The 13,453-nt window shown below is 50.5% G+C and overlaps 1 protein-coding gene across 2 annotated transcripts in view; it reads right to left on the reverse strand.

Moving 5' to 3' along the window:
* Positions 1–664: 664 nt before the first annotated feature.
* The window catches only part of PMEPA1 (prostate transmembrane protein, androgen induced 1), a 38,468-nt gene continuing 25,679 nt past the window's right edge, over positions 665–13,453 (reverse strand). The window contains exons 2-4 of one of the 2 annotated variants that reach the window (XM_026042252.1): positions 7,479–7,633; positions 1,568–1,621; positions 665–1,477 (exon numbers count right to left, since the gene is read on the reverse strand). In XM_026042252.1, coding sequence (XP_025898037.1) covers positions 932–1,477; positions 1,568–1,621; positions 7,479–7,633 — 755 coding nt within the window. In that variant the 3' untranslated portion in view covers positions 665–931. Of the gene's footprint in view, positions 1,481–1,567; positions 1,622–7,478; positions 7,634–13,453 lie in introns of both variants that reach the window. The other variant, XM_026042251.1, reaches the window with a different exon arrangement.

Consider the following 13,453-nt stretch of genomic DNA (forward strand, 5'->3'; position numbering starts at 1 on the left):
TTTCTCGGCAGGGAATGTCGGAAGCGGCGAGGGCCGGGCGGGCCGGGGGCTCTGCGGGCGCCGCCGCCTCGCTGCTCCCTGGCTCTCCTCCTCGCCAGCACTTCCCTCCCCGCTCCCACCTGCTTTGCTCTTCACTTCCACATAGAACCCTTAACAGTTGCATGGTAGACATGATAGAGGCTTTGACCAACACAAGCACTGACATATTTATATTAAAAAATAGTGCAAAATTTCAACATTTATATAAATAACTCTAAACCCCTGCTTTTGTTTTTTTTTCTTTTTTTGTTTTTTTTTTGTTTTTTTTTTTTTTACAATGTAATACACACTTTTTGAGTTGGCACTCAAAAATTTGCCATTTTTCTTCTAGTTCAGAAAACAACTTTTTTTTTTTTGAATAGGCCTCTTCTAATACAAAAATACTCCTGCTCCTTACACATACACTTTCTCTTATTTTTAATATATATTTATATATTTATATTGCAGATCTTTAAACAAAAACGTTTTTTTGTGCAAATATTTTGTCTTTAAAGTTAAGTGAAATAATCAAACAACAACAACAACAAAAAAAAGGCATTCACACACAGCTCAACTAGAAACAAACCAAAAATAAAAAATAAAAGGACTACGGTTGAATTTTTTTTTTCCTTTTTAAATGTCTAGACACAGCTCCATAAAGAAATGTTTTTGCAAGCTTTGTAGGCTTGTGCATTCAGACCAGACATAACAAGTAAATATTTATACACGGAGAGATGGGGACGGGCGTGTTTTTCTTTTTTTTTTTTCTTTGCTCGTCTTCCTCAACTCTCGCTTGCTCTTTCCTAAAGAGAAGTGCAGAGTGTTTCGCTTGCTTGCTTGCGTGATTATTCTCTCCCCGTTTTCTCACTCACACACACACACATACATACATACATATATATATATATATATTTTAAAAGGGGTGCCCTTTCTGCTTCTCCTTCTCCTTGTTCCAGGCGGTTGTGCTCTCCAGGCCGCCGAGCTGGGGCTGCTGCAGCCGGCTGCCCTCGAGGATGGGGGGCACGGCGCTGCCGTGCTGCTGGTGCTGGTAGAACGCGGAGCCCGGGTAGTGGCCGATCACCTCGCTGTACGTCGGCGGCGGCCCCTCCATGCGCCCGTTGCTCCCGTAGCAGGTGGCGCTGATGCCAGAGTTACTGCTGGGCGGACAGGGCCCCCCGTACACCGAGTTATCCATCAAGTCGCTGTCGAAGATGGTTCTGTTGGGGGGCGCCCGCACCGACTCCCTGTTGAGCTCCATCTGCTGCTCGGGGTCGCGCAGCTGCAGCGTGCACGGGCCCTGGTACGGCGGCGGCTCCTCGCCGTCCGACAGCGAGATGGTGGGCGGCAGGTCGATCTCGTGCTGCAGGTAGGGGTAGGTGGGCTGGAAGCGGCTGAAGCGCTCCCGCTGCAGGAAGGAGGGCACGGCGAGCCGCTCGCCGCCTCGCGGCGCGTACATCTGCTGCTGAGAGGGGGACAAGGAGGCAGCGTGAGAAGGGGCCGGGGCGGCGGCCCGGGGGCACGCGGCGCGCGGCCCGGCCTTGGCCCTCACCTCTGCGATCCCGCTCCCCGACACGGTGCTTTCCGAAGGCCACAGGCTTCCTTCCTGCAGGGGAGGAGAGGAGAGGAGAGGAGAGGTGAGCACAACCCCCCCGCGCAGCAGCTCGCCGTCCTGCAGCCCCGCGGCGCCGGCCGCTCTCCCGAGCACCCCACCTCACCCGCGCTGCGAGCAGCTCTCACAGTCGGGTCTCCCRCCATTTTTCCCTCCATATATATTTAATAAATCACTTGCAGAATGAATGATGAGGGTGATGGGAGCAAACTGCACTCGCTTATTTGYAGTCCTTCCGCCTCCCACTGCCTCCCACCCCGCGTGGTGCTGGTTCCTGCAGGCCACAGCAGTATCGTTCAGTTTGTGAGCCACGAGCCACCGGTGATTCACGAGACATCCAAAAACCCCACGTGAAATAACGACAACACCAAAAAATAAGAAACAACATCAAAAAAAGCAAGCACCCCCCCACACAYACTTGCATTCTGATGCTGGCATGCAAAGACACCAGGAGAAAATACAGACAGTATGAGAGCAYTTGGGAGTTTGACATTATTTTGATTTGGCTGTAAGAGATAATATAGATATCTATGTAGATATCTAGATATCTATACAGAATGTAGAGCAGAGCATGGTCAGAGGACGGTCGTGCAGTACTTATTTCCCTAAAAGTTAGGTCCTTGGCTTAAAAGAGGCTTCGTCCCGCGGCCGGGATCAGCCCTGGCGCTGCAGTCAGGACCCAGCCCCAGCTACCGTGGGTTTTAGCAACCCGCAAGCGGCTGCCCCCAAGCGTGAGAGCAGCCCCCAAGTCCTGCTGAAGGCCAGCACACAAACAAGGGCTCTTTTCATGTGCTGGGGATATTCTCAACTTGCACAGGCCACCTCTAACTTTTGCCTGGAGTATTTAAATATTGCCAATATTGACACGTATATAGCAGCACTGTTCCTGGAGGCGAGGTCGGAGGGGAGGCAGCCACTCGGCCCATCGTTGGGCACTGTGACAGTCACCACCTCACGGTTCCTTGCAGGTCAATCTCCAGCTCGGGCAGTGGCAGCAAAGATTTACCTCCAGTGGATAAACCTCCTTTTTATTCCCCCTCTCTCTTCCTTCAACGTTTTCTACCCAAAGCCCRTCCCAGGGAGCTGCTCCATGCAGCAGGGCACTGCAAACCTTCCTGCTATCAAAACACCTCCTTCCACCACAGCCGTGCCGGGCGCTGCCGCCCAACACTCCCGCGGSAGCGACGCGCTCTGTGCTGAAAGCTGCGAGCCAGACACCTCTCCTGATAAAGCCAGGAGAGATTACGCCCGCCAGACGGCTCCCCGCACCCAGCCCAGGTGTCACAGGCACATTCAGCCCCGTATCGGGCGGACGGGCACGAGGGCAAATGTTGACAAGMGCCGCAAACCCTTTGCAGGAGGTTAAGAGAAGCAGCCGAGCAGCAGAACCAGAGCTGTGGACASAGTTCAGCCCCGCACACGAGCAAGGCAGGACACAGGAGTCCCCAGGATGGACCCGAACACACGAGTCCCACGTGCTGGGTACCCAGCAGCCTCCTCCCCACAGCCCAAACTGAGCAGACGGCATGAAAATCCCAGCTAAATCCCCATCCTTCCCACCTGCACCTTGGCCCTCATCTCCCCCATCCTGCGATGAATTTCTCCCGTGGCATTGCAGGCACTATCAGATATGGAGAAGATCCAATCACATTCCTGTTTCCGACGCTCAGCTCGGCACATAAACCTCAAGGCAGCCCTGTTGCTAGTGCAAGGAAAACAGTGATTTAAATGGAAATGAGATGGCCCAGATTCTTTTCACTTCTCTGGGTTTTTTAGGGAACATCTCCTTGGAACAGCAGAGGTTAAGTGCTATGGTAATGGCAGACTTTGCAGCTAAGCTAATGAATCCACTGTTTTAGTTTTACACCGCATATCCATCCCACCGAAGCGTCTGGCAGCCTAACAATACAATGCCCGTATTTTATACAGACCTTGAGACTTGAATATGCAACTGTTTACACAGGCATCAACTGTTTAGTCTAGTCCATTTTATATGTATTTCTTGCCTGTATGGATAGTCTACATTAAAATTCCCCCCTGCAGCTAAAAAGACCCCAGAGTAAGAGCATCTGTCAGACGAAACCCCAGCCTTTAACCCCTCCGGCGCGTGCTGATCCTGCTGCTCAGGGCCCCTCTGCGGCAGGAGGCAGAGGGGACATCACATCCCTACGGGAAGCACCTCGGCATCTGCTCCATACGCTGCCCGGCCCTCCGCAGTCTGCACCCAAAATCTCCCCACGGTTGTAAGGAGAAAACCTCTCTGGCTCGGAGACAAACTCGGCTTTTTAGACGTCTCTAGAGATTCGTACAATCCTGCCRCGGGACGGGGGCCTGGGCTATGTGTGGACGCCAGAAGAGAAAACAGTAGAAATGCCACTAAAACGGGGTGCTTGGAGCACAGGAGACCCACCCCCAGTGTAGTGTCTGCAGGAGCTGGATCTKCTCATCTGTTCTTAAACGTTTCTGCTGGGAGTTTAGCGCTGGACTCTGCAACACCCAGCTGCCTAAGCGCAGCGGGTGCACAAGCCCCACTGCTCCTGCCCAGGCTCGTTACCTCCTTGCTGGACATGCACCCGTGCATTTCACCACAGGCTATGTCAGTAAAACGTAGCCCACCTGAGTAACAGCTTGTATCTCATCTTAAAAAGACAGCGGAGGGCTTAAAGAGGCCAGAAATCAGTTGCCAGAGYGGGGTAATGTCTCCAAGATGAAAAAACAAAAATGCTTTTAGCCTTTGTGTTTTGGTCACGATATTGTCACCTAACCACATGGAGCCAGACAAACCCTCGTGTGCCGGCTGGGAAGCAGCCCCTCGGCAAAGCCCTGTGCCCAGCCTGGCCTTCCTTTCACTGCATTTTGCAAAACTTCACACCTGGCAATCTCAGCTGCATCCAGAAAGCTATGCGAAAAGAAAAGCTGAGATTCTGATGTGCAATGAGCAACAATGGCTTTGAAAACCTCCAACAACTATTGCACAACTTGCTTCAAAATCTACACTTCCAAATTCTTTTTTACAGATCAACCTTTGACTTTTATACAACTGCTTGTTTCAGTAATGTCAGAGAATTTTTAGTGTAAACCAAGTAGTAAAAACTAAGCCTGAAAGCCTTTGGAAAGGCTTGTATTTTCCATTTTGTGTGACAAAGCTATTTTGGAAATGGCACTTGAACTGTTACTTCATTTTTAGGGGGAGGGAGGCGCACAGGGAAGAGGACTGTGAGGTTCCCACTGTCCCAAAGCCATACGGACAGCACCCATCTTACTGCAAAAAAAGGAGGCTGAGTGGCATTCCCTAAAGAATCTTTAAATCTGGAAAAATAAAGGTACCTATTTTGAAGTGACAGAGCTTAGATAGAGCAAAGAAACGGTTATGGGGACACACATACAATAATACGAGACTTCCTTGCTAGCAGGAACCACATGGAAAAGACCTTTGGGAAATGAATTTCTCTTTCACTTGTAATTTTTGASCTACAACAACAGAAAAGGACAACCAATGCAGAGTAAGAGCCTTGTGACCATGGAATGAACTGCTTCAATATTTTAAGAGAGGAAGAGCCTGCATGCAGCCCCAGTGCCTGTCTCTGCTCACAACAGCAAGATGAAGTTTGGGATTAAAAAAAAAAAGCCCAACAGCAGTTCAGTGCAAGTTTAATGGATTATGTAAACCACTAACTGGTCCTACCAAGTCTGCCTGCCATCCCTTAACGCTGGTTTATATTGGAGAAGTTTTCTACTAAAAGACACGCAGTGTTGAGTCTGAAAGGAGCCACCTCAAAGATCTTCATTGTGACTGAACCCAGTGCAAGGAGCTTCCTGCTTCGCACACAGGGGCTTTTCTGTCCTTCCAGGAGAGCTCTTGGGCCACAAGGAGAGGGTGGCAGGGACTTGATGACACTGTGTTTGGAGCAAGAGGGAGCAGGGAGAGGAGGAAGGATGCTAGGGAGGGGAAATGCAGCGCTGCACATTCACAGCCCTCCTCCCAGTGCGGAGGAAGGCTCTGGGGCTGCACATAGGTCTAACAGATGGGCCGTGGTAACTGCTGGCTGAAGAGCTGGTTTAATTACCCATATTCCTGAAGGCCGAGTAAGGAACAGACCTTTGCTGGTGTATTGCCTGGGCCAAAACACACGGCTGGGCATAAGACTGGCCTGGTGAGATCTTAAGATAAATAAATAAAATAAACAATGCACTAAATTTTATTTCAACTTGAAACTTCTGTGCAACTTGCATGCGATTTTCTATTCTCTTTCCATGTTAGCTTTAAGAAAAAAAAAAAGAAAACATATATAGGTATTATAAAATAGGTTTTTCATGAAGAGATGAAGGGATCCAAGTAATCAGTGGGTCCCCAYTCCTGTTTACTTTGGGCTGAAAAAACACTACACAACAGCCTCTAAACGACTTAGAGCTTATGAGTGTTGAGATGTGCTCCTGTGCCCAATTTTGCTACCACTGGAGCCAAAAGCATGTGACTATAGAAAGAGAAATAAGCTTGGGAGTGTCCAAAAGAGCTYGGGCATGACCTGACGCTTAGGTGGGCGCCCCCAAACTGGAGGGAAGTGCCTCGGGTGCTCATCCCGCTCTGAGTTCAGGACCTTGCCTTTCAGAAGTGCAGTCTGTGTGCCAGCAAATGAAGTGTTTTCACAGCTCTCCTTCCCAATGAGGTGCATCCTCTTTGGCACAGAGCACCCCATAAGGGACCTTACTCTCCTGTGTATAACTATGACAATATGACAGATTGACAAGTTTTTTTTGTTTAAGAAAACAATCCACTATTTGATCTTTTTCTTGTAACGAACACAAATATAATACAAGAGAACACAGCCCCAGATGGAACAAAGCAAACAAGTACTGATGTGTTCAGCCTGCAGTGGTARTCTGCAAATGAGAGAAGGAGCGCGAAGCAACGACCTTGAAGAAGCCATATCATTTAGAGAGCTCTCAGATCCTGCAGGGTGAATGCTAAAAAATGTATCAGTACAAGATAACCCTGCACAGGAAGGCAGTCGAGTAGACAGCAGTGAACAGTACATGTTCATCCACCAAGGAAATTCTCTTTCTTTTCTCTACAGGTTCTTGTAAGTCACTCTGACCTGCAGCACGTGCAGGAACACTCCAGCTCTGTAAGCAACAGGATCTGTCACGAGGCTGGAGATGCTCCCTCTGACTGGCACAATTAACGCATCCCTCCTGCAGGTCCTAACGAACCAGGAAGCCTGCGCTCTGCCGCGGACCACTCGAGCATCGCCTTGGAGAGACCCCTGCTCGCCTGCCTCAARCATTTCTTGACATTCTCCACCTCTGTTAACGACAGTGGAGAAAACCACACAAGGTCTTTCCCTCAGTTCTATGCTCTTGAAGTCAGGCAGTAAATTTTAACATAGCTGTTTGAGACTCTCCAACTGAAGCTGCCAAAGAGCCCATGACACTGACTATAAACCCACGGAATCTGCACCTCGGGCATCATGAGGACACAGCACAGGCAACCTCCTGCGCTTGGCCACAGCGGCCAACGTTGCCAGGGATCAGACAACAGCCGTGCAGGGATGTGCAGCAGCTGCAGAGGCCATGAAAAGCCCAAACTATCCCAGGGTGAAGACAGGGTTATGGTTGTCCACATAACACAACCTCTATCACCATAAGGAGCCAGAGGCCTTTGCCAAAAAGGCTCCGCAAAGAAAAGAAAACRAAGACAATGTTTGGAGGGTGTCTCTTCATATGGCACATGGAGCRACACATGGGCAGATGCAACGGAGATTGATGCCTCCAACTCTAATGTTTCCCAAACTTCGCATCACTTGGCATACCACACAGTAAAACACAGATAGAAGACCAGGGTGTCACTTACTGATGACAGATTCTCATCTCTCCTCCTCCCTTGGCTGTGCCGGCTGATGAAGGAGCGTGCGGAGAGTTTGTAGTGGTTCAGCAGACATGTGATCACGACCACCATCACCATCATCACCACCACGATTATGATTATCTGTACAAACTCCAACTCCGCTGCAAGAGAGACAGACAAACTTTGAGCCACCTGAGAAAGCACCACTTAATTAAGAACAAGGCGAACGAATTTGGCCAAGAAGCCAACAGCACAGCTGCATCTCTCCCCCAAGTGTAAAGACGCATGCACGTGGGCAACGCATGCTTTGAACTGACCTACTGCTAAATAAATAAATAAACTATTAATTCATTTCCTCAGTACCACAGAACAAGCTGGCTTTGGGGAGAAATCTTTAAATAACACCTACAAAGCACATTGTTTTGCTGGGCTACCACGCAGACACGAGGCTTCCCCGCTGCTGCTCTCTGCCCGGCCCCACGTTGCTCCAGGCTGGGGAGCTGCGGCTCGTGCACGATGAACGAAACAGCTTCCCAAACATGTGCTAGGCTTTTGCAGCCCCTTCCCACGGCCGCTCTCCTTCCTACAGGAATGACGGGATGAGTCAGCCGTGGGGCCCAAGCAGACGTCACCCTCTGCTGAAGGTCCAGGACTGCTAAAGGGACACGGGGAGCCCGTGGTGTCCAACGAGCAGCCAGATTTACTCCGTCTTCAGCGACTGCAGCTCCCCATCCCCTCCAGCAGCACTGACCCACCGGAGCCCAGAGCAGCTCCGCTCAGGGCTCCCTCCAGCCAGTGCTCAGGGGCAGCCTGAACAGCCCCCGAGGAGCCCTGCCCGAACCCCTCCTAACAGGCTCCAACAAGCAAACAACAGGCTACCCGTTCAGCTCCACAGCCATTTGGCAGCACGAAGCAGCTCCTAAGCATTTCAGGAAGCAGTTCCTCATACCTCGTTGAAGCTAAATCCARTGGAGTGCTGGAGACAGATGGTAAAAGGGGGGTAAATATCGCCMCGAATTCAGCATCGCGCCGCGGGACGGGGAGCAGCAAGGCCTGGCCTCCACAGCCGGGCTGCTCTAAACCTGCCCTGCTGCTCAGCAGGGACAGCTACACAAGCCAGGGCTAAAAGCCCTGCCTGCAGCAATCCCAGCCGCCGACRCCTGTATCTCACCCCTGCACACAAATAAATGCACAGGCAGGAAGGCTCATACGGGCCTAAAAAGGGCAGTATCTGCCCATATGGGAGGGCAGGGATTATGCTGAGTCGGGTGGATTTTTTTTTCTTTCTCATGGAAAGTTTTCTCCTGGCAGGTGGSATTTAAGCGCCAGGAAAAGCAAATAAATGTCAAGAAAACAGCCCAGGAGGTAAGTGCTGCCAGTTACCTTGGAGTTAGTTCTGCTAAACAGCAACTATTTCTGCCACCGGACAAGCCCATTTCCCATCATCCCGAAAGATCCCAGAACGCTGATCCAGCTCTGCCTGCCACCTTCAAAGGCAGAAGTATGCCTTGAAAGCAGGAACATTAAGCCAGCACTTAAACTCAGGCCTATGAGTAAGTCCTTCTGGGCTTGGAGTCCGTTCRCTTACGGCCTCTGCGCTGCAAAGCTGCATCTGGGCCGGGAAGAGACGGAGCAAGAGCCAAACGGCGCGAGGGGATTTCAGCTAAAGCGCCTTCTTAGAAGGGGACCCCTGGCTCTTTCATGGCAAACACAGCGTGGAGTGTGAATGCTGCTGTGAGGGAACTGTTTGGGGAGAAAAATAAAAAAAAAAAAAAGCATACATATATATATATATATATATGTGTGTGTGTGGTGCGGAGGCTTCTCTTTGAAGTAGTCATCACAAGGGAGAGGATAGGGGGAAGAAAGAAATGATTAGAAAAAAAATCACGGATTTTAAGAATGAGTCAGTTTAGCCTCGGACGCAACGCGACACGTGCTCTGGCCGCAGCACGGAGATGCTGGAGGAAGTGGATGCCAGCGATGCAGAGCTTCCTTTTTCCTAAAAGGAGGTGGTTTCTGCAGAATAAAGAACAAGGCTATGCTGTTGGAAAGGGGAGCTCCTGGCCCARGACGAGCGCTATGTTACAGACACCAGGTCCCTCTGAAGGGGCACGGGAATGGGCTGGCGCTGGRGGAGCCGCGGCCGCCGCGGGGCACTCACCTTTCTCGTCCACCCACAGTGCRTGCAGGCAAATACATCCCAAGGATTCCCTCTTTTAAAATACTTCTACCTTTTTCAAAAAAGACCTAAACTAAATTTCCTACACGCACATATAGATGTGCAATGAGCGGAGCCCAAGATGGGGGCGAAACGCTGGAATCCTGTTGGGCCCCGGGACAACATCCTGGTGTCCCGTCTATCCCGCTGCAGCCCTGAGCCCTGTGTATTCTGGCTCTGGGATTAGYTTAATTGGAGCATTAACCAAAGAGGTGTCCGGAGGTGCCGCAGCAGCAACCTGAGCACCGGGTATCGGAGCAGAGGCCTCTCCTCCTGCCCCAGCTCCGGGTGCTCCGACCGCGGCCCTGTCCCGCTGGGCGAGCTGGGGCTCTGCCGCTCGCTTCAGCTCTGAATTAGGGCACTTCAGGGTATAATCTAGACTAACGTTGCAGTGATCACATTAAATTTATAAAGAGAAGAGTAATTTTAATATCTGACCGCATTGGGTGGAGGAAGGACAATTAATTAGTAAATTAACACTCTGCTAAGGGAGTTTGCTGAGATGCATCTGAGCGATACAAACTCTCTGGCTTCCCGCGTTTCCATTCTGGCTTTTCCGTATGCAATGGCCACGGTCTCGGTGTTCCCGTGTGGGAAAGGAAACGYGCACCATAGTGCAGCACAGCACAGGGGCTGGGGTCCTGAGCTGGAAGGAGTGAGGAACCCCCGTGCCCTTTGTTTGCAGCCGCTGAAACCCAACTTGATTCTCAGCGGTGCCTCCACCTCCTGGTCCAGCTGGTCAGAGCCACCAGAAGCTCCCGCCTCTGCTCCCCAAGGAGCCAAACGGCCGCGCTCAGGAAAGGGCCCCAGGTCCTACCCTGGATCAAACGGCCACCCCAAGCCGAGCTCTAACCCCAGCACACGCTGCCCCATCCGGCCTCGGGACACGGAGAAGAACAAAACCCAACGCCCCACACACGTTTGGGGCTTTTCAACTTTYGAGACACTCACGGCCACTCGAGGCATCCAAGTTTCTGCCAACCCTCCTCCTGCTTTAACTTGTCTTCACCGGCTTCATTTGCAGAATGGGGGARAAAAATACAAAAATACAAACCCGCGCTGGAAAGCTGGATGTACTTGGTAAGATTTTTATCCAAGCAGCTCACTCAACTAATGAAGAAAGATCATTAAAAATCCCAAACTTTGAGTTAATATGTTATTATACAAGCGCAATTCAGCTGCTATGCTAATAAAAAGCCTTTGGGGAATGAAAAACAAGCCAAACTGCAAAGCACATAATTTATAATTCCACTGGTATTCTTAAAACACACACGCACAAACACACACACCAAAACAAGAAGAAAAAAAACCCACTCAACACATTYAGTGTTTGGCTTCCTAATCATTGTCACTTTTCAATTAGAAGAGACCTCATTCCGTTTCTCTCTGTAATTTTCCCCAAGGGAAGTGTTATAAATGCAGTAGGCTTTACAAGATGGGCAAATCCAGCCTCCGAATGCAAAGTAAGGTCACACTAATTTAATTGTGCATAATTTTTACTCCAGAATACGTTTCAAACTAACAGGTTCAGACATCACATTTAAGTGACACAACCTGCTTTTCCGTATTTTCTGTCTAGACGCTGCAACTTTGGGAGTCGGGAGGTGCGCGTGCCGCCGTTTTGCAACTAAGCATTTTCCCCCCAGATTCTCACAGTCCCGAAACCGGGTGTTCGTGACCGAGTGAAATCGCTTGTCACGTCCTGTTCTCCTGCTCGGTTGCCACCTCCAAGCGCGCGGGGCCTCGGGGCCGGGTGTCCCGGCTTCGCCGCTGCCCCGAGCGCGCGGCCGCCGAGCAGGGTCATGCAGGGCCCTCCCGCGGCTGCTGCGGGAGAGCGATCCCGAAAAACRGAGCGCAGCCACCGCCCTCCTTGGACATGGTCCTCCTTCCCCTGCATAGTGGGACAGCGCGGCTTGGAAGYGGCTGAAATTTAGGAGAATTGGAGCCCCCGAGCAGATGCTGCGTCTGGAGAGGCCGAGGAGACGTCCTCGGCAGCCAGCCCATGGGACCCGGGCGTTCCCGCTTGGCGCGGAGCCGGGATCCAGGATCTACAGCTCAGAGGAAGCAGCTGTGGAAAGGAGCAACTTCGAGAGCTTCTCAGGGCGTTTCAGATGTTTTAAGAATAAAACTGAGAATGTTTTAAGAATGTTTTAAGAATGTTTAAAACTGAGATGTTTTAAGAATAAATCTGCCCAAGAGCGGCACATTCAGAATTAGTATTTTTGCAGGGAGCGAGCACTTTTGGGTCAATATTCACACTAAGGATTCACCTTCTGCATATGCACAAGGTCCAGGACTGCCACAGGCGAGTGAAGGCGACCATGCATTTAAACCATATTTCCTTACTTTTAACAGCCACTACTGCAGTTCATAAAACGCTTGCTAAAAACTTCATTAAATCTCTTCCCTCCACCCAGAGCACTGCCACCGAACACGGATGCTCCAAAGCACCGACAGGCATCACAAAATCTACCTAAGCTTTGCAGAAATAGTGATGGGTACCACAGAGATGGTACCATAGCGAGGGGTACCACAGCTGGAATTTACAGGCAGGCAGGAGAGCTTTCAGACAGGGTCTTAGCCACGGTGACCTCTGCTTTCAGTCGGGTATAAGATGCATCTGCAGGTCAAAACAATTCTGATTCAATTATGATTTGTATATATGCATATAAGGATTGTCCATCATATGGGAAGGGAAAAGGGGAAGTGAAACTACCCAGCAGGTAACAGCTAGCTGAACAAGTGTTGCTGCACTAGCTACAACTCCTAAAAGGCAAAACAGGACAAAAAACCACCAGTCACCATAAATGCTCCAGCAAATTGCACTATAACTTAAGTATGTTGTGGTGAGAAAAAAGAAAAAAAAACAAATTAAAGAAAATCCTGTTGAATACTTCGCTCCCCTGTGTTCATCCAAGTACCAGCAAGTGACTCCATGGAGAGTAAAGCCAGGAGGGGCTACAGACCCTTGGAGCCCCTTGCAGAGAGGCAGGAACCAACAGCCCAGCGTCAGGATAGGCAAAGGCTGGGACTGCTGGTCGGCCACAGACTGAACCCGGAGCATGAGGCTCCCGGGGGGCAGCCTCTGCCGGGCTGGATACCCTGGAGGGGACAGGGATGCAGCTGGAGCAGCGGTCCTGGCTCGGGAATATGGCAGCTCTGGCACCCCTTGGGCACCAGCGCACCGCATATGGCTTGTTGGGGAACGACCTCCCCAAAAGCACCCGCTGAACCCCACAGGGCAGCGAAAAGGCCCCAGCCCTCAGTTGTGGTTGCAGGGGTTGACTCCTGCTAGGAAATCTCCAGAGTTGCCCCCAAATTTCTGGAATCAGAGCTCAGGGAGAAGGCAAAAACGCAGGCAGAAAATAAACCTGAACTGCGGTTGCAGCCGGCTGGCTTCCCCCCATCTAGAAACCGATGGTAACTTGAGCATTAGAAAGGTCCAAAAGGAAGTGAGTAAGAAAGGAAGTGAGTGGGATTAAAAGACAAARGGGTTGAGAAATAAAAACAAGGCAGATTTTACTATTTCAAATGCTGCGGAGAGCTGCGGTAACAGCTTTCCTCCCCTGAATCACAAGCCTCTTTGCTTCATGTGGCCAGGTTCCTTGCATTGCTTTATCTGGCCATCGGATTTACTCCGCACCAGTGAAAGGGCTGTCTTGTTAATAATAATAGTAACAAATATCTAGACTTTGAGGTAATATAGAGTCCYCTTCTAGGCTGGAAAGCCATTCCGCAACTCAACGGTACGAAAAATCTT

The sequence above is a fragment of the Nothoprocta perdicaria genome, unplaced genomic scaffold (genome assembly GCF_003342845.1).
Source record: "Nothoprocta perdicaria isolate Ctin4 unplaced genomic scaffold, notPer1 scaffold_3, whole genome shotgun sequence".
Lineage (NCBI taxonomy): Eukaryota > Metazoa > Chordata > Aves > Tinamiformes > Tinamidae > Nothoprocta > Nothoprocta perdicaria.